The 24,088-nt window shown below is 41.0% G+C and overlaps 4 protein-coding genes across 4 annotated transcripts; 1 reads left to right on the forward strand and 3 right to left on the reverse strand.

Annotated features, from left to right (window-relative positions):
- Positions 1–1,937: 1,937 nt before the first annotated feature.
- nkain1 (sodium/potassium transporting ATPase interacting 1) lies at positions 1,938–7,457 on the reverse strand. The gene is made up of 8 exons (XM_026299630.1): positions 7,072–7,457; positions 6,492–6,872; positions 5,570–5,707; positions 5,404–5,484; positions 4,703–4,900; positions 4,542–4,602; positions 2,976–3,057; positions 1,938–2,523 (listed from the first exon to the last, which is right to left on the reverse strand). The coding sequence occupies exons 2-8, from the start codon at positions 6,543–6,545 to the stop codon at positions 2,514–2,516; spliced, it is 624 nt and encodes a 207-aa protein (XP_026155415.1). The 5' UTR covers positions 6,546–6,872; positions 7,072–7,457; the 3' UTR covers positions 1,938–2,513.
- A 434-nt stretch (positions 7,458–7,891) lies between these two features.
- Positions 7,892–13,581, reverse strand: snrnp40 (small nuclear ribonucleoprotein 40 (U5)). The gene is made up of 10 exons (XM_026299627.1): positions 13,333–13,581; positions 12,603–12,732; positions 12,402–12,495; positions 11,811–11,976; positions 11,487–11,609; positions 10,766–10,886; positions 10,585–10,667; positions 10,081–10,142; positions 8,696–8,799; positions 7,892–8,507 (listed from the first exon to the last, which is right to left on the reverse strand). The coding sequence occupies exons 1-10, from the start codon at positions 13,441–13,443 to the stop codon at positions 8,458–8,460; spliced, it is 1,044 nt and encodes a 347-aa protein (XP_026155412.1). The 5' UTR covers positions 13,444–13,581; the 3' UTR covers positions 7,892–8,457.
- A 5-nt stretch (positions 13,582–13,586) lies between these two features.
- Positions 13,587–16,700, forward strand: zcchc17 (zinc finger, CCHC domain containing 17). The gene is made up of 7 exons (XM_026299629.1): positions 13,587–13,695; positions 14,217–14,375; positions 14,700–14,800; positions 14,876–14,967; positions 15,071–15,171; positions 15,331–15,479; positions 15,817–16,700. The coding sequence occupies exons 2-7, from the start codon at positions 14,252–14,254 to the stop codon at positions 15,994–15,996; spliced, it is 747 nt and encodes a 248-aa protein (XP_026155414.1). The 5' UTR covers positions 13,587–13,695; positions 14,217–14,251; the 3' UTR covers positions 15,997–16,700.
- Positions 16,701–18,555: 1,855 nt separating this feature from the next.
- fabp3 (fatty acid binding protein 3, muscle and heart) lies at positions 18,556–21,599 on the reverse strand. Its single transcript, XM_026299628.1, has 4 exons — positions 21,352–21,599; positions 19,662–19,834; positions 18,755–18,856; positions 18,556–18,668 (listed from the first exon to the last, which is right to left on the reverse strand). Exons 1-4 carry the CDS (start codon positions 21,596–21,598, stop codon positions 18,615–18,617), a joined length of 576 nt encoding a protein of 191 aa, XP_026155413.1. The 5' UTR covers position 21,599; the 3' UTR covers positions 18,556–18,614.
- Positions 21,600–24,088: the final 2,489 nt, after the last annotated feature.

Genomic DNA, 24,088 nt, shown 5'->3' on the forward strand with positions numbered 1-24,088 from the left:
ACACGAGTTGTTAACTTGTCTTTTCACTAAAATGAGTAATTGGGTGAAAATACTGCAGTTAACCAAACTCTTTAAATTGTTAAAAGATCATATCAGTAGACTTTTCTCCCAGCATGCACAGATATTTTAAGCTTTTACAGACTTATAATTTGAAGGCACCATTCAGATAGATAGAGAATTGTTATTAATCCAGAAGGATTAATAAATAATCACATCATCATCATCATTAATCTCTAAATAATGGAAATGTGAAACATGAAGTTTAGTATTGAATTCAGTCCCTACACTTTTTATTTTCATTCAATGAATACTGAGAGTAGCCCTACATGGTGTCTAATATCTTATGTTAACTCAGTTTTTTTTTTACTCAGGTTCAGTTGAAATTTAGATATTCAATTAGTTTTCTATTTTTTGAAACTCATAACTGCATGGTGGACTAGTTCTTCAGCCATAAATTCAGTTATCTAACTTCTGAAGTTATCTAAAGCTACATTAAACTTATGTTTTTAAGTTGAACATATTTAAAATGATTTATAGTGCAATAACCCACTTCCACCTACACAGTTTTGTCTGTTTTTAGTTCTTATTTCTATATTCTTCAGTTTTAAAAAGTTAGTTGCATTAGGTTTGTTTGGTGTTTGCTGGCAGAAAGCGTTAAAACGAATTTATCATTATAAACTGAACAGTGATTTACTCTTTAGTACTGCAGGAAGTAAAAGAAATCCCTTTTTATAAGTATCGTGCTATTTTTGTAATGTTAGGGTGATTTTCGGTGAATTGCATTGCATTGTTTTGACAAACCATGTCCTCATTATACAATAGCTTCTCACCAGAGTGTGCTATTTGTATAATCTTCTAAAACTAATCTGGAGAAATTGTAGTTCTGTGCCTCATAATCCCATATTAACATAATGTAATCAAAGGGAAGCACTCAACCTATTTAACCTTCAGCCATTCTCATTGAGACAAATGTGCCAACAAATGTCATATTTAATGTAGAAAGTGTAGTTTTATTATTTCAAGCTTCACTTTACACCCAGTATGGTCCTCACTTCATACCTGCCTCCCTCCTTCCCTCTTCCTGTTTCCAATTACATCTGCAAAAAGTACTCAGAGCATGTCACTGTGCATGTTCATGATATATTTTCTTCTTTATTGCCATGCTCCGGTGGAGATCAGCAAATAAGCTGCAGGGGTGTAGTATGTAGTTAGTGAGAAAGATGATCGGGAGCGTGAGCTGCAGATGGGTTAAAAGTATGCAGCAAGAGGATATCCAAAAAGACAGAACAAGAGAATCAGGTATGAAGAAAATCTCTGATGTGTACCCCTCTACTCCAGTCCCACCCACCCCCTAATGGAACCCTCCCTGTTCTAAATGGAACCAACAAAACAATCATTGGCTGGTTATTTACATGCACAGTATCCCCACTGCCCCCCCCCCACAGACACACTAATGCCAGATCCCAAAGCCATTTACATCCCTAATGAACAGCATCAAATGTACACAAGGCTGCATTTATCTTCCTGAAAACTAAATAATCTGACACTGGACCTTGACCTTTTACTTGTGCAAAGAATAAGTACGGTAATATTTTTTAATTTTCTTACTGTTGGTTTTGGTCTTTTCGTGGGTTCTGTGTGTGTTTTTTTTAATACATAAAGCATTGCCAGCCCTATCCTTTAAATAGTTCGTCCTTTCTGTTGCACTTGCTTCATTAACTCACCAGGCCTGAGCTGCAAAATAAAAAGCCTGACTGTCAACAGTGATTGTAATGGCACAGGAAGAAGGAAAGATGGCTTTGGGACCGGGAATTGTAAAACTGCTCTAGATTGACATCACCACATCCTAAAACATAAACAGGTACGAGCCGTGCCTCTTTTAGTTATGTGAAATCAGCCCCCTCCCCACCCCCCACCCTCCCGCCCACATACACACAAGAAACCAAAAAAACTAAATTCACAGGGGCACCACGTGGTGAGAGTCCAGGGTGCAACCACAGAGCACCAGCTAGTCCTGTGGAGTTACACAGTCACACACACATACATTACACACATACGCACATACTTGTGGGAGTGTTGAGAGCTGGCAGTTTAATGAAGTGTGTCCTCTGTGATTTGACAGAGGTGTCCCCAGCTCTTGTTCTCTGTACCTCTCTTCCCCACCCCTACTCCCTCCTTCGCCTTCATCTCATCGCACCACCTGGCATGCTGGTTCTTCCCTGAGCTCTGTACATTCTAATCAGGGCTGTGTTTCTCATTCTCAGACACAGGAACACATACACATACGCACACATACGCATGCGTGCGCACACGCACACACACACACGCACGCACGCACACACACACACACACACACACACACACACACACACAGACATCTCTCCCTCTGGGTGGGGTCAAGTCCATTCCTCAGGTAAACTGTGACATACAGAGTGAGTGTAATCAAGGCGACTGCTGCGTTCCATCCACAGTGACACCGTCAGGGTTTGGCCTGAAGGGGGCGCTACCAACAGTTAACCAGCCCTGAGATGCAGAGAGGAAAGACATCAAGAGGATTCACAGGCATTAATGTTACTGTATGCTGCACATACAGATTTCATGAATGGGGTGCTCCAATGATTTTTTTCAAATGAAGTTCAGTTTGCTTGTCATTGCACCATTGAGTCTGTAAAGTGAACTGTGTCACTTTAAAGACTGTGTTACAATGTGAGGGTTTGGGATTTAAAAGAAATGAGCATTTAGGAGGTGCTGAGGTGTATTTTGGGAAATGCAAATGTCCAAATGATATTTTGCCTTCCTCTGCATTAGTTTTGTCCATTTTTTCAAATCTGTGAGCCCCCTCCAACTAAATACTTAATCATTGGAGCGACCCTTGAAAGGCAAACATTGAACAATAGGATACAAAATTAAGGAACAGACATTTGGAGAAAGATATATGTAATATATCTGTATCTGCATGTATATTTGTAACTCACGTGTATAGAGGCTGCAGTTGCAGATGAGAGGACTTCTGAGGAGGCTGGTAGCCGTAAGAGTCAAAACCACCAATGAAATCAACTTTAAAAGAAGAAAGAGAAAAAGAGATTTCATTCCACGTTCCCTTAAATCTTTTTTTTTAAATATAGTGTCATTTTTCAAAATCAGATTGTATTTTGGCATGAAAATGTATTAAGGCATCAGATGGTATCATATTGCTTTCAATATAAGTTTATACTTATTCACTGTGACTGCGTCTATGTCACTGATACACTGTTCTAATCGATTCAAAGGGATAAATTTATGTGATGCCAGCTGAAAAACAAAAACAAACGTCCTGAGCTGTTTCTTAAGCTAAGACATGACTTTACATGCAGTTGTAAATTTGTTATTAATCAGAGCTAGACAGGTCCACTCCAGACATGCTGCACCATCTGATCCAAACAGATTTATTTTGGCTTCATCTGACCAAAAATATGTGCTGCCAATAATAATCAGGCTTCTTTTCAGGTGCTAGAGCAAACCTGAATCTTGCTATTTTGTCCTGCTTTGTAAGCAATGGATGTCTTGGGTGCCATCCGCAGAGGTTAACATCATGCAATTCACCCTTCACACTGTGTGTTCAGTCACTGAAACTTGTTGTCACAGGTAATCCTTCTGTCAAATCATAAGCACTTTCCTGTCTGTAAATGGTGAATTGTACATGACATTGATTTTTTTAAAAGGCCAACTGAACCCTCTGTTATTGGTGGATTTATATATAGAACAAGAATTTTCTGAGTAGAACCATATGTTTGAATTGATTTAGAAACAACATGGCTGTTACGTTCAATATTTCCTGGCCCATAAAGCACCAACAAGTTTATATTTTAACTGATAAATCTGCTCAGTACATATGTTTGTCACAATTCGTTTAAAAAACAAATTTAAAGGAATCTTACGTAATGTGTTTATGTAAAAAAAAAAAAAAAAAAAAAATCAGGATAAATCTCTACTGAATTTTTCTTTTAACTCTAAAAATTATATTATATTATAAGTATCAGCCTCAAAATTCCAGTGCTGGTCTGGATGTATTATTAATAAACCACAAATAAAAAGTAATGGCATTGCATGTCATTGTTATTTCATCATTAGCGCTATAATATGACACACACATAATGATGACACAGCATGCCCATCCTTTTCCAGGAAATCAAACTTATGATGTCATACCGTAAAAACAGGACTTGTAAGCAAGAATAACAAACTCACAGGAGAGGAACCCTTCAGACAACCAGATGACACACCCAAGCCAACAGACAAGCACTACCCAGCAGGCGGATGGACACTGACTGTGGGAATATTTTGGCAGAAACCTCTAATACTCCCTTCAGATGGAGCTCTAAGTTCAACCAGAGTGAACCCTCTGCAGTGATATCTCTCAAAATGACTCAGGTGGGACAAAACTATGGGCTATGAGCGCTCACATCCAAAGCCATGGAGCTTTACCACAAATGCCTTAAAAACATAACCCAAGTAAATCTAATCGGCTGAATGAGGTGCCAGAAAAAGGACTGTGCACTTACAGCTGTCCTCGTCATCCTGGAAGACTTTGCTCACGTAGCAGGCGTATACAAAGCCAAAGAGCTGTTTGAGAAGAGACAGGTAGAAATAAGATTACTGTTGTTGTTTAGGCTGAGTCACTGCTGACTTATTGTTTGTGTGAGTGTATATGATAAATACGTACAGCCAAGAGGATCTGAATTGCTGAACTCAACACCTCGATGTACTGGTAGTCAAGGAGACACCCGGAGACAGTAATGACATGGTGGTCATCAGGGGCCAAGCGAGAGTCTAGCACTGGAGTTACCAGGCAACCAGGACCGTGCTCCATCCACCACGAACGATGGAGGGATGTGTTGAACGTCATGAGAAAGTCCCTGTCCTGAAGACACAAACATGCACATTTTAATAAAAGAAGTGCTACAACTATTATTCTCATTGCTGATACTTTTGTCGATTACATGTTAAAATCATGTTGTTGTTGTTAGGACTTCTAGTTGCTTATAAGATGGGGACGCTTTATTTGTCTAACTGGGTTTTTTCTCATTCTCTTCTTTTTCCTATTATTGCTGAGTGAGAGAAAAAAAATCCCTTTGGGTGTAAAATAGTATTGATATGTAGATAAAATGCAGACTGTAACAAGAAGAAGCTGTATCCAATGGTTATTGTCATTATCAATTAATCTACCAATTATTATCTCAATTGGTTAATTAACTAATTGCTTCAGGTTTTTGTAAGAGGTCACTAGCCAAAAAGTTTAGGAGCCACTCACTTCATCACATCGATAGTTATCGAAATTGTTAGCAAGTTCTTATTCCTGAGAATCAAATGACTAATCATTCCAGCGCTAAAACATAAACATAGGCATGAACACACAGAACTCACCTGAGACAGGTTTCCAACCTCCAGGTAGAAACAGATGATGAAGGAGTTCCAGCCCACCCAAAGGACCAGCCACACTGCATACTGCCAAACAGACAAAGTATCAAAGTAACCACACACACCGTCTCAGGCTTCACCGATTTAAAGTAAATGTGAAGCATATACTTACAAAGATGAGGTATCTGAAGCGAAACTGCACAGTGCCGAACATGCCCAGGATGACAGCCATAATGTGCAGGAAGTTGGCCAGGATGGGTGCCCATTGGTAGCCCAGAAAGTCAAACACCTGCCTCTGGAGGGCTGCCACCTATGAGACGGGGGGAAGGGTGGTCACACTTCAGAGGAATATCCACCTACATACAAACACGCACGAGCGCAAACATATGCAAATACAACACTCACAAGGTTTCACACACACACACACAGTGACAGGGACACACATACACAGGTCTGCCGCAGTTGTTTCCATGGTAACTAACTAGAGCACCAGCCAGTCCAGAGACTATAAAAGAGGAGCACCCCCCAAAAGCTCCCCTAAACTAATGAGAATCTATGGGCTGGATCCCCCTGCCACAACAACTCATCAGCCGCACAAACAAAAGCCTGTGGACTAACAGCCCACACGGCTGCCGTCCACGCCTGCATCATACTCACTACATGACTAGATGATGCTGTCTCATATTACACATTACATCTTAGTGGAACAGTCTTAAGCTATTTGTGGGTTCAGCTAACTTTAACTCCAGAATGGAGACCAGATGGTGAACAGGGCCTCCTTGTCCCTCTTGTGCTTAACATTCACATGGTTCTTCTATCACCCCTCTCTCTACAGACACACAGGCCACCCTGACACCAAAGCGCCCCCCTGTCCTGCTCCCTCTGCTTCAAAGACACGCACAGCCTCGCCTGTAATGTGGCGTGGCCCCCCAGCAGCTGCAGCTCCAAGCTTTTTACTCTGACTGTAGAGAGGCTGGGGAAAAATGGCTGATTACAATGTGCGGGTCTGAAGCACGCTGCTTTAATTATGTCTTCATGGGGCAACTTTGGCCGAGCACCCACTCACACACACACACACACGCACAGAAACCCACCAGCTGCAGTGAACATATCACCAGCAGCGTGCATCTTCCGTCGCACTTCCCCATCTTGGAGGGCTCAGGACGCGGCTTGGAGCCGCGGAGGCTCCGGGGGAATGACGGGTCCCCGGTCAGATCCAGTCTGCCTGGCCGCCTCAGCTCACACCATTCCCGGCTAAATAGACCTGCCCAAGGCCGCCGCCTCCGCCTCCCGCAACGCTGGTCTGGCGCTCCCCCTCACAGTGACCGACCCATCGTGGCCGCTGGTTTTGTCGGTAAATACCAATCGCGGGCGGTTTTCAGGAAGGAGAGGATAAGGAGGGGGTGGGGGCGTCCCCTTCACGCCGGCCTGCTGCGGTCCGACCACCGCCGACGAGCGAATCACCTCGGCCACACCTTCCGGGAGAGGGGACACACAAAGGCACAAAGAGAGACGGAAAGCTGTCATAATGGGCCCCGGGCTGCAGACTTAAAAGAGCATCATATGATACCGGATCACACGGGGGCGGCGGGGACCGGCCCCGCAGTGTTACTACGGCTAACGTTTGGCTGCATTTGGTCCGCTACGGACACAAAGCAACCCGCTGTAACTCACGGTTTTCCAGGAGCGGAAGAGTCCTCGTCCCCCTCAGCCCCGTGGACCCGATCCTCTTCTCCACTAGCTGTTCGGAGTAAGAAGGCAGGTTAACGGGCGGACCTGTTCACCGGTACCGGTCGCTGGGATCCTTCGCTCCGTCTCGCAGAGTCTTTTGTCAACAATCGGTGCTGGGGCGGGCGCAGGAGGAGCCGGGGGGGGCAGATAGAGAGAGAGAAGGGGGGTGGGGGCTCAGTCACCGCGACCCCCTCGAGGAGGAGCCGCATGGATTCTGCAGCTCCACGTGCACGCGTGCGTGCGTGGGTGCGTGCGGAGGAGCGGTAGCCCCGCGAGGGAGGCGTTCAGGAGGAGCACAAAGACACGGGGCTCACGCAGCCTGCGGTTATTCCGCGAAATCTGCGGACCAGTTTAGCCGCTTGGCCTGGTCAGTAAAGATCTCTGATAGAAAGGACCGATAAGGACCGCTGAGGTTGTTATCGCGAGGCCACATGACAATCTATAAAAAACACCATGAAATGTTAGTGAAGTACAGTCACTTCAGGCCGCACGTTTCTAAAATAAACATTTAAAACAGATCTACTTTTAACTACTTTTTATACTGTTTTAATTTTTATATTTTTTTTCTCAGCCTTTCTTAAATCATTAGCTGAGTTCATCTCTTTACAACAGGAAGGCAGATTAAAAAACAACAATGCCTCGAGTAAACAATGAGACAATACAATATGTAAACTATCAAAAAAGTTAAAACTTCCACAACTGTGGAAAAAAAACACGATGTAAATGCAGGACAGAAAATAAAGGCTTGAGTAGAGCACAGAGATGCAGTTTCTAGTATATTTGAATACACGTGATTTACACAATAAAAACAGAACTTTTTCCCCTATAGTGTCTGCCCAGACACAGGATGTTAATTTCAAAGAAATTAAGACTTAATGAAGAAGGTCAGGTTCATTTCCTGCTGTGTTAAGACAGATACATGGTTGTAAACGTAGTAACGGACTGGTTGTTTTATTAGGACATAAGCAGTTATATCCTACAACCTGCCTGTTTCACAGCTGGTTCAACTACTATAAATACAGGAAAGCCTCACGATGACAAAATAATCTACTAAACTCTTTTTGCAGTAAGGTTTATTATAAGAAACAGATCAGAATAAAAAACAAATCATTGTGGAGGCTGTTGTGGCTGAGCATAATAAACTTGAAACGTCCTGGGGTTGTTCTGAGACGAGCTGAAGCACATGAAATTACAGACTCCTAAACCCACTTCTTCTGAACACCACCCATCCTACGTCAAGGCAGGACACTTGCTTGGTGTTGCGCGCGCACACACACACACACACACACACACACACACAACACACATACAACACACATACAACACACACTACTGAATTTCACCAATGTAGAGCCGTTTATCACTGGAGCCAGAGAGCACTGTTTGGAGGGACAATGAGAAAAGTGAAATTACAGTTATATCAATTTACATTGAACAGACAGAAAAACAAGATTGCTTCCACATACTGCCCACTCCCATCTTAACGTGTTTTAGTAAAAAATAAAAAAGTAAGTCTGCAAATATCTGGATTCCTTAACATGTGTAATTAGACAGCTACTCCACTCACCTATAGGCTCCTCTGGGTGGAAGACCACTTCATTGACAGAGCCAGCGTGGCCTGGCAGTTTGTACAGGATTCTGCGGGATGTGGTGTCCCAAATGTACACAAATCTAAAAACACAAAGTAAACAAAAGCTAATGTGAGATAATCTGACATGTAAAGCAGAATGACTACTGACATTTTTTTTTAATTTTTGTTCTAACTTATGCTGCTGTTTGTAGTTTAACACAGAATGCATGAAAGCCAAAGTGAAACTAGAAATTCAATGGTCTGTTTGAGAAATAAGATCACCCTACTGGCATTTACATGTGAATACCATTTCCCACAAGCCTTGGCCAACTGAGGGTTTATGGTGAATGGGTAAGGCAAGTCCAGGCTTGTAGGAACTAGACTGGGCCAAAGAGTGTAGACATTTTAAACAGCAGACATTACAACTAAAAAAATACATAAAAGAAACAGCATTAGTAGATAATAGGGATATGGTCAAAACTGAGTTACTATGATAATTCAGAATTAAGTTAGTGATTTGTTTCAAATCTTCATGAGAGCTATAATCATTTTATATAGTCAGGTTTACCAATTAGGCCAAGGCTTTTCCACTCTTGAATGGTAAAACTTTCACAGTTTAAGGCACATTTTTTTAAGTTGGCTGCCTTTTTTATTTGTGTTTTGCATTTTATTATTTGAGTTATTTACCTTGTGATTTACAGATCAACCTCCTGCACCTAAAGTATCTCACTTTAGCCCATCTTTACATTTAATACCACACCAACATCATCATGGTATTTTAAAATTTAATTATTTATATTGGTTTATTATTAGTATGTTGTTTTTAATGTTGTGAGAAACTGGCAACCTGTCCAGAGTGTAACCTCCCTTTTGCTCAGTTTCAGCTGGGATTGGCTCTGCAACCCACTACATACGTGATACAGATAATGGATTGGTGGGTAGACGTTTTTAATATCACTGCGTATGTCCCATTCCACTGTAAGGTCACCAAAGCAAATCACTAACAATGTTTGTTGAAATGCCAATAAAGTTTATGTCATACAAGCGTAACTAAGCTTAAATGAAAGCACAAAATGTTTTATTTCCAAATTTTATTTTTTATTATGTTTTAGTGAGCTGAAGGCAATTTTCCTCCCATTTGACGAATAAAGTTGTTTGCTATCCTAAAGATAAAGAAGGTTCCTCCTTTAACAGACAAAATGTTACTAATAAACAGCTGGAACAAGTTTCACTTTTTCAAAAAGACTGATATAACTAATCAGTGAGAGGGGGTGACATCAGGACTTTAACTCCTTACTGTGACAACAAGCATTACCTGACCAGATGATAAAGTATTACATTTGTCTCTAGCTAATGGGTGAGTGTGTGCGGTTTCTTCTCACCTGTCAGCTGAGCCTGCAGCTATCTTACTGCCATCAGTAGACCAGGAGCACCTCAGCAAATTCTGAAAGATGGGAACAGATGTTTGAAACTGCATTAGCAACATGACTCAATAATTTTACATGCACAATGCTATTACCACAATTCAATGAAAGCTGAGCTTTTTCTTTATTAGAAAGGACAGCAGAGAGTGATGGGAGAGGCAGGAGAGTGTGACAGCAAGCGAGAATGTCATGCAACCATGGTCGACTGCAGGAGTAAACACTGCCAACAGCACTGCAGCTGTTAGGGACTTAGACGCAAAGTTCCAGACTGTGTCATTTCATGGGATGATTACAACATGTCAGACGCATATTGATTCAAGTAACATATGTTGATTCCTTTATAGAAGTTAATATTTTGTCTCTATCACAGAGAAAATGACTCTGGCATATGGCAATCAGCTGTATTAACCTCTTTGATGCAAGTAAACTCTATGTGCCCTGGACTACAGCTGGTTATGTTACCTTTTCGAAGTTGTGAACATTCCCCTGGAAAATCTTCACACACCTTTCCTTTGGTGCAAATGGTCGAACATCCCAAATTCGCACTACCCAAAGACAAAGGTAAAAGTCAAACAAGTGCCAAATTAGAGAAGATTAACTGTTATGATCCAGTAACAAGTATTTTCTTAAACAGATATCCTACCAGTGTTGTCCATGGAGTTTGACAGAAGGTAAGATCCCTCAGAGCTCAAGCTGAGTCCAGTTACTGAGTCACTGTGGCCATGCATATTGTAGATCAGCTTATTCTGCCTCAGGTCCCACACCTGCACAGCACAAACAACAGCTATTAACTGCATTTTAACAAAAAGACATATATAGAGAGCAAATGCTAGGTTTCTGCTGGTATGTCACTGGAAAATACATTTCTATTTAGAGAAACAAAAACCCTAATCATGATTTTCTGTGATAAAAAAAGTGATGTTCTCACAGCACATAACTACAAAATCACAGAAGAGTCTGGAGCAGGGTTTGTAACCCAAAGGTAGGTAACAAAATGAGACACAAAAACACTAATGTAATTCGTGACCATCATTATAAAAGAAAACAGTGAATTTGCAGTTTTATAGACTTTGACAGCACCTGACACATATTGTTTCACAGCACACTGAAATGAGCTACTTTTACTCATACCAGGTAGGGTTGAAACACTCTCAAAAATGTTGGCAACATGTCAACTTATTGTGACTGATATACCTGTACACTGTTTTTGGTAGTATATTATACTTTTATTTACAGTATGTATACCTGTTAAAGTTTGCAGCTATTTCAACTAATGACCTAACTAATAAAATATTTATCAGTAAGTTTGAACACACATGAATTTCCAAAACAGTATTATTTCTACTGATGCTGGACGCCAGTACCTTGATGTCATTGTCGATGCCTCCCGACAAAATCTGATCACTTGTGTCATTGAAGGTCACAGCCAGCACCTGGTAGGTGTTTTGGAAAGTGTGGATCGCCCCTTTCTTACGGATGTCCCACAGCTTCCACAGTGAAAAACAAATATAGAAAGACACATGCCTGATGAGATCAACTAATGAACTGAAGGATTTGAAATAAATTAGTAACAAATCAATCATTTTCAAAATCAGACTTTATGATGGAGACTGGTGAATATTTGTGAGTTAAATCTTCCAACAGGTCAGTTCGTTTATGTAAAATTAATTGGCAGTTGGAAGTCTCACCTTGACTGTCCCATCGTCACTGCCGGTACAGACAAGCTGGGGCCCCCGGCGGGCAGGGTAGCAGGTGTTAACGAAGGAAGTGTGACCCTTCAGACGCTTGATTCTCTCACCTGTTTCACTGTCCCACACGCCAACAGTCTTGTCTGTGCTTGCTGAAAACAGTACACTGAAACACAAAACAAAAAAAAATGTGTTTTGCCTAACACATCCCACGACAAATAAAACAACATAAAAAGGTTTAACACATGAGTTGCCCAACTCTCCAAGCGAAAACTTTATTAAATTAGAAATGACTGTTCCAGTGTTTACTCCTGTTCCTCTCCAGTGATTACAAAAACATAGTAGTTTGGTTTTAGAACAATCAACTATTGATGACTATGTTTCTTCCATCTATGAAACTAAAGCTGTCTATAGCCAATACTGATAGCCAATACTGCTTTGATAAAGCCAACTACTGTCACACTACAGAAAATAGTTCTCCTTGCTAACACACAACTTCAAGCTTATGCTATTAATTTTACTAATTCAGCTTGTTATTTAGACAAACGTCTGTGCAAAAGACTATGCCACTGACACTATGATCATTCATACCTGCCATCTGTGTTGTAGTGCAGCTCCATCACCGCTCCACTATGACCCTTCAGAGTGGCATAATTTTCACAGTCTCCATACACATTCCACAGCACTGTAGCAAAGAAACAGAGTGTACGATGAAACAGGCACAATAACTAGGAGTAAATTTATGTTTTAATTGACATGCAGGGATTGTCTGCATTTTTTTTTTTAAATTACATATAAGTCGGTCAAATCCTGAGGAGGCTAGCGTGGCCCCATTCGGGTGGAATTTGCAACAGTAGACCTCGCCCTCATGGCCAGACATCAACATAATGGGAGACTGCAGGCTGGAGCTTCGTGGGGGACCCTATGGGAGACAAAACAGCAGTCAAATATAGTCTTATTCTGAGGTTAGGGCAGGGTGACTTGTAAAACTGTAGTATACTCTACATCCTTCTTCATAGTACCTGCTTACTGATTCTATTTTGTTCACACCTATAATAGGAGTGACTCTCTCATCATATCTCAATTCAACCAACACCTCTACAACAACAACTCAACATTATAATTTTCATGAAGTTATTGCACGAGTGCTGTATTAGACTACTTAATAGAATCTATTAGTCATGTTTAAGATCCACTTAATGTTTATCATAATTGACTGCAACCTGTATTTTTAGGTATTATTTAAATTTTATTGAAGAAACTTTTTCTAAGTCCAAAAATCGAGATAACCGCCAAGCCGGACTTTACCTTAAAGTACTGAATATACGTGCATTTGCCAGTACGGCTGAATGGGAAATAAATATATTACGGTACATCCTGTAACCTTAGTTTAAACAATGTAAGCTAATGCTGCTTTCCTTTCCCGTTTATCTATATAGTTACTGCGTTATATATCCCTAAAAACACATGTAGACCCAACAGAGTAAAGACATGTTTTGGTCAGCGGATTTTTCTCTCGTACCACGGCCACGAGTTGCTGGGACTGAGCCGCCGCCACCAGCTCCGTCCTGGGCCGCTTCACGGCAGTAGGAACCACCGCCATTTCCGCTACTCTCTTCTTAGGTTCAATCATCCCAGGCCAGTCGACAAGACACAGCAAAAGAGTTTAGTTTTAGCGCTCTACTTTACAAATAATGATTGAATATCTTTCATGCAGGGACGTCGAGCTATACGGCACCAACGAAGAACAGAGAGCAGCTACTTCCGGGCTATGAGGCGAGCGATTGGTCGAGGTTCTCACCGACTGCGCTGATTGGTCAGTTTGCGTGTTGTCAGACTGCTTTGCACCGGATGTGAAACTGAGTCAGCTCTGCTAACACGAAAGGTAGCTATTTTTTTAATTTCTGTTTTATCTCCTGACCACCAGTCACATTGGGAAAGCTTTACCTCTTTAAAGACTGGAGTTTATACCTAATACAATTCATGCAGTTATTCTGTTTATGTGTTTCTGTCAGATTAAACGGGGTTAGCGTTAATCTAGCTAACGTTAGCCTGACTGCTGCTATACAAGCTACTAAAATAAAACACTGTGCAATCATATCATAAAACACTCTCAAAAACAGGACGTTCCCGATTCATAATATACAAATGCTATAAGGTTAGATAGTTTTCATATAACTAAATAAATTAACGTTAAGTTAGTATGTCGAAATATATTTATGCTATTGCTAATTATTTGTTCACGTAGATTTAAAGAAATTGAATAGTTGGGAGGGTGTATTTGAAAAGTCTTCACTCTACCAAACTGTTGCTCTAAATCTGTTTATTTCTTCTGTTGAGGAGACTTTCTTTTTCTTTGTTTGGTTGTACAAATAAAATATATTTCTTATCAATTTGCTTGTTCAGCTTAATGACAACTACGGTTTGCCTTCACTGAGACAATGTCTGATCGTGAGCCCGTTGGACTGGATGGTCTGCCACCACTATACAACATCTACAAGGGAGAAGTGGTCTCTGTTCAAACATACGGAGCTTTTGTCAGACTGCCGGGATACAAGAAGCAAGGTGAGTGAAAGTGAAGTATCTGTATGTACTTTCATTATGAGCATTTTAGACAAAAATCTGACTAATCATCACAATCTCAATTATAAGTAGCTCCCACCACCACCAAAAAAATCTGTAAAATCTAACATTAAAAACCATTAAAAAAGACATACATTAAACAAAAAACAGATTGTCCACCAGTTTCTCATTTTTACCACTGGAGGGCAAAATAAGCACGGTTTGCTGAAATAAATTTAGCACCTACACTCCAGTGCTTAAATGTTCTGTTGCTTGTGTGATTAAGAATTTAATATCAAAACCCCGTTCTTTTACACAAACACACAGGCCTGGTACATGTGAGTGAGATGTCGGCCACACGGGTTGACAACCCCTCAGAGATTGTTGATGTTGGGGAACAGGTGTGGATTAAAGTCATTGGAAAAGAGGTAACACGCACACACACGCACACAATGTTAGTATGGTGAAGCAAGCTGACCTGAGATCTGTCCTCTGCTTTTCAGATTCAGGGTGACAAGGTGAAGTTGTCCTTCTCAATGAAAGCTGTCAATCAGGGAACAGGGCAGGATTTGGACCCAAACAATGTCATGGCAGAGTAAGTACTCATAGTTTCGTTTTGTCCTGTATGTTTTCATGGATGCATACAGAGGTGTACAGATCAATAGCAGTGTGTTATTAATGTCTGTGTATGATTGCAGGCAGGACGCAAGGCGACGTAAGCAGTTTAAAGACCAAACTGCGAACAAGATCACACTGGAAGCTGTGCTCAACACAACATGTTCAAAATGTGGCTGCAAGGGTACGACAGCAACATGAACAATCACCTGTAACATTTTAAAAGAGAAAACTACCAGAGAAGCAGAATTCATTCCTTTTACAAGTTTATATGCAAAAATCTACTTGAAATCACTTTCAGTTTATGCAGCCTTTTCAATAATTTATTGGCTCTTTCTTCTAGGTCACTTTACAAAGGACTGTTTCTCTGCTCCGGGCTTGCAGTATGCTCTTTTGCCTGAAGAGGACGATGAAGAGCCACAGCGGCAACAGCAGCAGACCCGACCAACAGTTGCAGAGCAAGACTCAGACAAAAAGAAGAAGAAAAAGAAGGTGAGGTGGTATTTTATGTCCTGTTTTACTCACACATCCTTTTTTCTGGCCTCTTTTGTCTTTCTTTTTGTGCTTCTCAGTTGTTGTTGAGTCATCTCATGCAATAACCCACAAGTTTCCACAGGACAGTAGACGTTAGCGGTTGCTTACAAAGGGAGATCCAAGCCAGCTGCATGAGAACTGTTGAAAGCATGGTTTGTTAAGTGCAGTCTGTATAGTTAAGTGGTGATACAATGAAAAAAAGCGTTGAGGTTTGAAACTGATTTTTATGTAGTTCCACATTATGGTTGTACATATATATTTTATTGCCAAACAAATGCCTTTCCTTCTTCTCCAGGAGAAGAAAATGAAGAAGAAGAGGAAAAGGGAGAGAAAGGAGTCAGACAGCGAAAGCAACAACAGCAGTAGCAGCAGTAGTGAATGCAAAACCAAGAGGAGACATCGTGACCACACTCATGATAGAGACGACAAAAAGAAGAAGAAACACAAGAAACATAAATCACACAAACATAGCTGAGACAACAGCTATCAGCTATGCAAAAGGAGAAGTGGGTAGCAAAAGAAGGAAGGACAGGCTTCCAGCTGTGTAACTTTTAATAACCCCCCCCCCCATTAGCGGCTTATAGAAACCTCCATCCATTTAAATTAAGGAAAGTTTTGCTTATGGTCACTCCATATTATTGGCAGTACATTCAGACCTCTTATCAAGTTTAACATTTTGAAAGGGGTCAAGAAGGACAATATAACAAGATGCACAACAAAATGACAAGTTTCTCATGTCCTAAAGTAACCTGTGGTTCTCCCACAGAGGGAGGAGTTTAGACAGATATGTAACCAGATAGGTGTAAACAATACGGCAGCAAGCAGCTCTCCCTGAAACCCATATACTGTTTACAGCTATCCACTGTCTAATACTCTGGCAGATCCATTAAGTGTATTGTGCGTGGCAGTAAGCCAACTCTTGGCAGATCTGACATGAAAATCCTTCAAATAATACACATATAGAACACACACAGGAAGTAGTAAAGACACAAACAGGAAGCGTAATGCAGCACAAGTGAGCATGACCTGATTGATATCCTGCTGTTGTGTACTACATGTGCGTCTCGTGGTGCGTTTATGTATCTTGTTTCCAGGGAGCTGCTCACCATGCACACACCCGTCATTGTGCATGTAAACTGTTAATTCCATTAAAGGTATTTTTATTTGTAAAGGTAAAAAAAAAAAGCCTCTTGATGTCTTTGTTCATGTACCTTGCTTTCTCAGTGCTGGACTGAAGGATTCACACAACATAGATCACAGGTTGGGTCATGTTAAAGTTGTACATAGACGGTGCTGCTTCTCAGCGTAAGACTAGGTGACATGATGAGATCAATTAATTAAAAATTTTGTTTGTGCTATTTTGACCTAGATTTCAGGCTTCTACATGTAGATTTTAGGAGTGACTTTTTTTTTCCTGCCGCAGTGATTTGCAGTGAATTCAGCTTTTTTTTAATGACTCCAATTTTTTGCTCAGTCTCAAGTCTCCTTTGTTACTTACTTTCTACTTTCTCTGACCTGCACCAAATAGATGTACATTTAATACGCCGAGCTAAACATTGACGTTCCCAAGTTTGCACAAGCTCAAACGGTGAGCTTGTTTTGCATTATTGCAACAGAAAAGTTAAAAAAAAAAAAAAAAAGTGGAACCTGCATACTGGCTCAACTTGTATCAAACAATGTTTGATTTGACCTTCAGGTAATTTAAAGATTTTTTCCACATACAGGAAAACATTTCTGTTACAAGGGAATAACCAATTTATCATTCTAAATTTTTATACATCATTTTAAACAGATCATGATAAACAGGCTGGAGAATTTTGCCAATTTTTATGTAAATATTTCTAGCATGTATTGTGATCAAACAAGACATTTCAATATGTAATTTTATTATGTGGATCATTCTGTGTTTAATTTTGCATTTTGCCACAGAGAAAAACGGTTGCTATGTTGGATCTGTGGCTGCGTGAGGCTGAAGATTGTTTATATTAATCTATTACTTTATGTGGTTTAACACTTCTGCTCACTTAATTTGTCTATTTCCTTTACTTCTAAACACATATGTGTTTGTGATTATATTTGTGATAGAAGAAGGCTGTTTTCACAATTTCTAGTGTAAAGTTCGTACTCTCTCATGACCATTTCAGCTCAGGGTAAGTTCATTAGGTATTGGAAAAAGGTGGCCTTTCACCCCCTCACCCTACCTCTACTTGGCAGCCCATAGCCAACACATGACACCAATCAACTGTCAGAGGGAGTGATCCAAATTTAGAAAGCACACACACTCACCTACGTAAGTGTACTAGACATAACAGTACACGCCAACCAAGTACAAGCTTTAACAAAACTTTCCCCCCACCTAGCCAAGATGAAGGCAACATACACAATTGTCTGTCCGCACTCAGGAGGAGGATTCATAGAGGAACTAAAATTAACCTCCCAGTGAGTCCCTCTAAAACAAGCTGTATTGGAAAATGTGGTCACACGCGCTGGATCTATTAGATGTTGCACTACTGAACTGTTTCACCAAGCTAAAAATGGTTCAGACTGAAGTATTTTCTGGCCCACTCAGATCATTCGGCTCTGAATGGTTCCTGAATGAAACAAAGACACTTTCAATTAAAAGTGAACATTTCATTCATTTTAGTTTCTGTAGTTTCAGTTAAATAAACTTTAAACACATTGAGCAAACTTTCTGTACCTGTCATATCAACATGCACCAACATTTGAACAAAAAATATCTTGGACCAATTCAATTATTTTATCAACACTTTTATTTTTCAGGTCTCAATAGTCGAACTTCAGAATTCTGCCACTTTCCAGGTTTAACAGAAGTACCATGCATTACACATCTTTTTTAAAAACTATTCAGACCTGGGATTTAAGAGATAATGAAACAACAAATCACTGGAATCAATTATGTGTTTCTTACAGTAGAAGGAACACCAGTCTAATGAGAAAAACAGTAACGTTAATACTGAACATATGCAAGTACACTGAAATGAATTGGCAGCAGCCTCAGGGGGTTTGGTTTAGGAGAGTGTTAAAAAGCTTAGAGTGCAGGGTTTGGGATAGTTGCAGGGACCCCATGAGATTTTACTCTGCCTTCTCATAGCGCCGTGTGCAAACAACTTCCCCAAGTGTTAGTGTCTGTGGTGGAGAGAAAAAGAAAGTTAAAAATCTACAAAGTCACATATCCAGGTATTGAAAATATGCATTTTATCCTGAGCACTGACCAGTGTTAGGTTGTTGCCATTAACTTCCCTGACCAGACTGGTCTCTTTGTCCTCCCACTTCTGTATGTGCACCATCTTGCCACCGTCTATTGTTACAATTGACTGCAGACAGAGAGGAAAACAAATGTAGTACCATGAATAATTATTTGATGCAATGCAACTACGCTAAATTTAGTTTACTGCTTAAAATTCTGAAATTAGTGTTAGTCAACCACTTAAGTAAATGTATTCATTGATGTACTTAATTCCAGTATCTATCAAATGTTTGCTAACATTAGCCATTATAAGCTACTGGTCATGCCAGGGCAAGTGAGGCTGTAGCAGCAAATACCCTGAAGGTATTAAAATGAGGGTGTGCTTTATTGCCCGCTAATTTGGTTTTTATTCATAAGATGGTCATGTTTTATTTTCTCTTTCAAATCGTACATATTGTAATTTCATACAGCTAAAAGTGATACAGTGATTTATATGATGGTGTAACACTCGTAGGGGTAAGTACTCTCACTTATGATTCTTCCTACAGTTATTGTAGATCAGCTCTGCATGTTTTGCTCATGCAGCTGGAAATGCCTCCAGATAAAATTCAAATGAGGACGTTTCTGTATCTCGTTTTTGCTTTTACATTAGAACTAAGTCGGTTTAACTGCACCTGACCCCCATGTTAACATTCACAACAAAAATGACGGCTCCCACCTGCGATGAATCAAAGCAATTTGGGAGCCATCCACCATCCTCATATCTGTAATTATCACTGTCAGACATTTATGACATTCAGCGTTTTTATACAAAAATTGTGGGTATAAATAAAACGCTTGTTTCATAGCAACTCATTGTAAAAGTCCAAATGGAGGTATTGCCCTTAAGTATCCAGTCTCCTATCTGAGGAACCTGACCACTGACTCCTCACCTTAACCTTCCTGTCATCGGCCGTGGTCTCGTCGAACTCCTCTCCCAGCTTGAACGTAAGCTCTGTTGTCTTTAAGGAGCTCTGGGTCTTCACCGTCACCTTGTCACCGTCCAGTGCGATAATAGTCGTGGGCTTTGTCATGTTACCTATTTTACGTGTGGCGAAGCCCACACCTACAAAAAACAAAAACACAACAGTTACGTAATGTGCTGGGGAGTGACACTGTAGTCAGATGTTGTAAACAATGACATATGCCAGTGACTCTCTTTTAACAAAAAAGGTCAAACAAACATCTCTAAGACATCTAACCCAAATGTGCTTTAAGGATATTTTATGTTACAGGCAAGTGGACGACCAAGATCACCATCTCTACAGAGACACTTGAATATTATTATCAATGTATAAATACCTCCATGATTACTTTTACCCCAGTGTGTATATCAAGTGGAATGTGTTGCTAAATGTTTAAAGCAGTAGCCATGGGTTTGCCCTCTGGCTCTCCTCCATTTGACACTTGCTCTAATCTGTATTTGTCTGCTCTCCCAACCTGCAGCATGTTCTTCAAACACTGCAGGGTCTCCTTGACCTGTCTGGGCTTGTATGTGTGCAAACGATTACCTGCTTTTCTTTTGGGGGGGGGGTGTACGTGTTTGTGTGTGACAGTTTTAGGGATAAAAAGAGCCCCTCTCATTGGTTAACAGTGGCTCACACCCTTTGCTACCAAAGCAGAAAATGTATTATTGCTCAGGCTGCCAATCCGGTTCATCTCCATGTGCTGGAAGAGCTACTTTCCCATAATCAATACAACAGAAAATGACTTGTGTGCTCACTGTGTGTATATGCGCCTTATTTATCAGGATGAGTGGGGTTAGAGGTTGAAGGGTCTCTAGTTTCTATGGGAACCAGAGTAGGCAGGTAATACAGCTCTGAGGTCACCAGGCATAAAGCTGACACACACCACCCTCAGCCTGCACCCAGTCCAACAGTTCTGTGTCTTTTTCAGTGTGGCAAAAATCAGAGCACCTGTCCCCAGTACACAAGCACCAACACTGTGGCAGATGTGTTTCAGCCACTGACTTTATCTGTGCATTCCCCACCCCCCCCATTAGGTCCTTGGTACTGGGCCCATCTTAATATTCAGCTCCTCCCATAGGCTGAAACAATGAACAGCTTTCAACAAAGGTCACCCACATTATGCTCGAGTGTCTGTGTGAGAATACCACTTGCTTGCCATTCAGTTTCTCACAGTGGGGTTGGTTTTCTTTCCTCCAGAGCCCCTCCCTCATTCCCAGCACAGACCATGCGGTCAGCCACTCTTCCTTTTTTCCCCTCGCTTATTTCTCATCTTTTTCTTTTTTTTTAACCTTCTCTTTCCCTGTAACTCTTCGTATTTCAACATTTATTCCTCTACCCCCATTTTTCCCCTTTATTTTCCATCTCGGTCCCTCCCTTATTTACCCATTCATTATCTCCCTCCGTCTTCATACTTGTTTTCCTATGTCCTGTAGTAACAACTGCTTAAACATTTTAAAACACAAACACACACCTTAACGTCTTTCTTATCTTAGCCCCATTTTCACATGTGCTCACATGTAGCACTGCCCGTGCTGCATCCTCTCTTGCTAAACACGCATGCACGCACACACACACACTCACATGCATATATTATACATTCAAAATACACACTTACCCAGCTCCTTCATGTATTCATCAAATTTGTCACTCTCCTTCAGGTTCCATGTGCCAACGAAGGCCTCGGCCATGTCTGCAGTGGTAAATGGAGGTGAGGCTGTGAGGGACTGTGTGAGAGACTGTGTGAGGGTGTGTGAGCGGGGAAGCAGCAGAATGAGAGAGGACTGAGACGATGTAGTCTGCACCACAGGCTGTGCTGCAACGCTACTGGCTGGATTTATACCGGCTGTTCGTGATGTCATCATACTGTGCAGGGTGCAGGGGAGGAGGGAGAGCGGAGGAGTCGGGGGAGGGGGGAGACAAAGGCAGAGAGAGACCATGTGTGATATCTTTGTTTTCTCAAAAATGGCTACCATGCAAATAAAACACTTTTTTTTTGAATGATTTGTTTGTATCAATTTGTTTGTTTCCATGGCGTCCTATCTAGCGTGGTCACGTATTGTGGTCACAGTGCGGTGCTATAATTTCTTTATGCTCTGAGGAACTACACTGTCAACATGCTTTGACAGAACTACTTATTTATGATCATGCCTATGTAGAAGATTTGAAGCAGATCTAAAAGCGTAAAACAAATTTTGTGGGGTGCTTAAGATTAAAGTGAAGTCATGGGTGTGGAGATAAGGGTGTTGAAGGGTGGGTGGGTGTGTGTTAATACAGTGCTTATTTTGTGCACGCAAAGAGAAAGATGTTTTTGATTATCAGGAGCCTCTTTTCCACTGAGATTCTGTCCATTTGTGGCTCTCTTTCCTTATTGACACTGAGCTACCAGCATCTCGGTATGAGAGACGTCCAGCGTAGGTGTAACGGACGTGTTGACAGGTAACGGTGCTTTTCAAAACAATGCCAGATGAACAGACGGAGGAACGATGTGCTTCTTCTGGTAGTCTTGCACATTTACAGCATGACTCGTACCACACGTTAATGATTATACAACATTAAAACTTAAATCCTTGGCAGCAGGTCACAGAAATAACCCTCATCCAAACATTACACCCATACGCACTCAACCTCCAAGCTGCCTCTCCCTCTTTACACAGAGGCCAAGGCAGAACAGCTGCTCCAGTTTAAAAGTTCTCAACAAGAAAGCAAATAAGTGCATTTCTCACAATGTCAAACTATTCCTTGAAAGCTAAGTCTACCCTTAACCCTAAAACTGAGTCCAAGTCTAATGCTGTTCATTCACAAACACAAATGTGCACTTACCATCTGCCTGTCACTGTCTGATGACATTCACACATGTGCAGCTGATCAAATGATATGTGGAAGTTGAGCAATAACAGACATTAAAACACCATGTTCCATTGAAGACACACACTTTTTAACACAAACAGGATAAGAATGGGTGTGGGGTAAAAAAAAAAAAAAAAAGTCAATAGTGACTGCTGTTGCATCACATCAAAGATGTTAGACACCCTGTGTCATTGCCCTTGAGGTCCAGTGGTCTCCCTTTGCCCCTATTGCCGTGTCTAAAGTAGCATGTGTGTGTGTGATGGAACAAATCTTTGGCGTGCATGGGTTTGACATTTGACATAAACAGGTGTGAGAGACATACATGGACACGAAGAGACAGGAAAAAAGGGAGAGAGAGAGGAGGTGAAAGGTCAAAATCATTTACCTCTGGCCTAGAATACATTCACAGGCTGTGCCAGCTGCTGTGCAGGTTTGTTTCAACATGTGTGTGTTTGATCTTATGCAATTCTGTGATATAGAGCTCTGGGTTGGCTTTGTGGTCATAAATCATGTTTGATTTTCTCCAGCAGTTTCAGGTTGGAAATTCTCACCCACATACTCTCTTCCACACATGTATAACACATGCAGTGAAAACGTTTCAGCCAGGCTGGATAAAACCTTGCACCCAGTGTGTATCCTCACATCTGTATTAGCGGGTATTTGACCAACACCTTTATCCTGCTTTAGCAGAACGTAATTATCTGACTTTTCTTCCTATTGAGCTGAACTTGATGTGTGTGTATGTACATAACAAAATCAATGTTTCAGCCTAGACTGCAGCTGAGGTTGTTGACTGAAAATGTGATTATAGCCCTTGCATGTCCAGACTTAAGCTGCACAGCATGTATTTGGCCGTAACACACATGGCTTTAGCCAAGCAAGCATCTGCAAATATGCGTGTGTGCGTGTGTGTGTGTGTGTGTGTGTGTGTGTGTGTGTGTGTGTGTGTGTGTTGGAGTGTATGTGAAAATCTACACTGAGCTTACATAAGCAGAAAGCTGATGAGCCTGGACTGCTGAACAGGGGCTCAATCCCCAAACAGCTAAAGCAGGAAAGCCACAGACCGAGGAATGTTAATATTTCTTCCAGCTTTCCTGCACATCTGTGTGTGACTGTGAATAAATGCAGCTAAAATATCTCAACACTGTCACTCCTTTCTCTAACACACCACACCCTTTGGTTCATTCATTTAGAAGCCTCTCTCTGTTTTTCTGGCTGTACTAATTCCCACTTACTTGTCCATATGGAGCCTGACTAACAAACTAGATTTAGCAAGCGCAAACACTAGATTTTTAAACATGCTTATATTTCAGCCACCACTTGTCAATAAGGGACCTTTTAAAAAGAGTAGCTGTAACCAGGGGCTCTATTAATGCACTGTAAATGATTTTAGTTTAATAAAAAAAAAAGTGAGTTATCTAACATAGTGTGGACAGCTAGTAGTAAAACTAAAACTGGTGACTGGTCCAAATGAAATAAGACATTGTCAGGCTGATTTGTATTCA

Source organism: Mastacembelus armatus, chromosome 11 (assembly GCF_900324485.2).
Source record: "Mastacembelus armatus chromosome 11, fMasArm1.2, whole genome shotgun sequence".
Taxonomy (NCBI): Eukaryota; Metazoa; Chordata; class Actinopteri; order Synbranchiformes; family Mastacembelidae; genus Mastacembelus; species Mastacembelus armatus.

Excerpts from the sequence above, each read along its gene's own strand:
- snrnp40 (XM_026299627.1), bottom strand. The coding sequence starts at position 13,443 with ATGATTGAACCTAAGAAGAGAGTAGCGGAAATGGCGGTGGTTCCTACT. Across the intron at positions 10,887-11,486 it reads GCATCGACAATGACATCAAG|GTGTGGGACCTGAGGCAGAA; the intron begins GTACTGGCGTCC and ends TGTGCTGTGCAG. Across the intron at positions 8,800-10,080 it reads GCTGCAGGCTCAGCTGACAG|ATTTGTGTACATTTGGGACA; the intron begins GTGAGAAGAAAC and ends TTGTGTTTTTAG.
- fabp3 (XM_026299628.1), bottom strand. The coding sequence starts at position 21,598 with ATGATGACATCACGAACAGCCGGTATAAATCCAGCCAGTAGCGTTGCA. Across the intron at positions 19,835-21,351 it reads TGAATACATGAAGGAGCTGG|GTGTGGGCTTCGCCACACGT; the intron begins GTAAGTGTGTAT and ends TGTTTTTTGTAG. Across the intron at positions 18,857-19,661 it reads CCGATGACAGGAAGGTTAAG|TCAATTGTAACAATAGACGG; the intron begins GTGAGGAGTCAG and ends CTCTGTCTGCAG.
- zcchc17 (XM_026299629.1), top strand. The coding sequence starts at position 14,252 with ATGTCTGATCGTGAGCCCGTTGGACTGGATGGTCTGCCACCACTATAC. Across the intron at positions 14,801-14,875 it reads TTAAAGTCATTGGAAAAGAG|ATTCAGGGTGACAAGGTGAA; the intron begins GTAACACGCACA and ends TCTGCTTTTCAG. Across the intron at positions 15,172-15,330 it reads TTCAAAATGTGGCTGCAAGG|GTCACTTTACAAAGGACTGT; the intron begins GTACGACAGCAA and ends TCTTTCTTCTAG.
- nkain1 (XM_026299630.1), bottom strand. The coding sequence starts at position 6,545 with ATGGGGAAGTGCGACGGAAGATGCACGCTGCTGGTGATATGTTCACTG. Across the intron at positions 5,708-6,491 it reads TGATATGTTCACTGCAGCTG|GTGGCAGCCCTCCAGAGGCA; the intron begins GTGGGTTTCTGT and ends CCCGTCTCATAG. Across the intron at positions 4,901-5,403 it reads AGGTTGGAAACCTGTCTCAG|GACAGGGACTTTCTCATGAC; the intron begins GTGAGTTCTGTG and ends TTGTGTCTTCAG.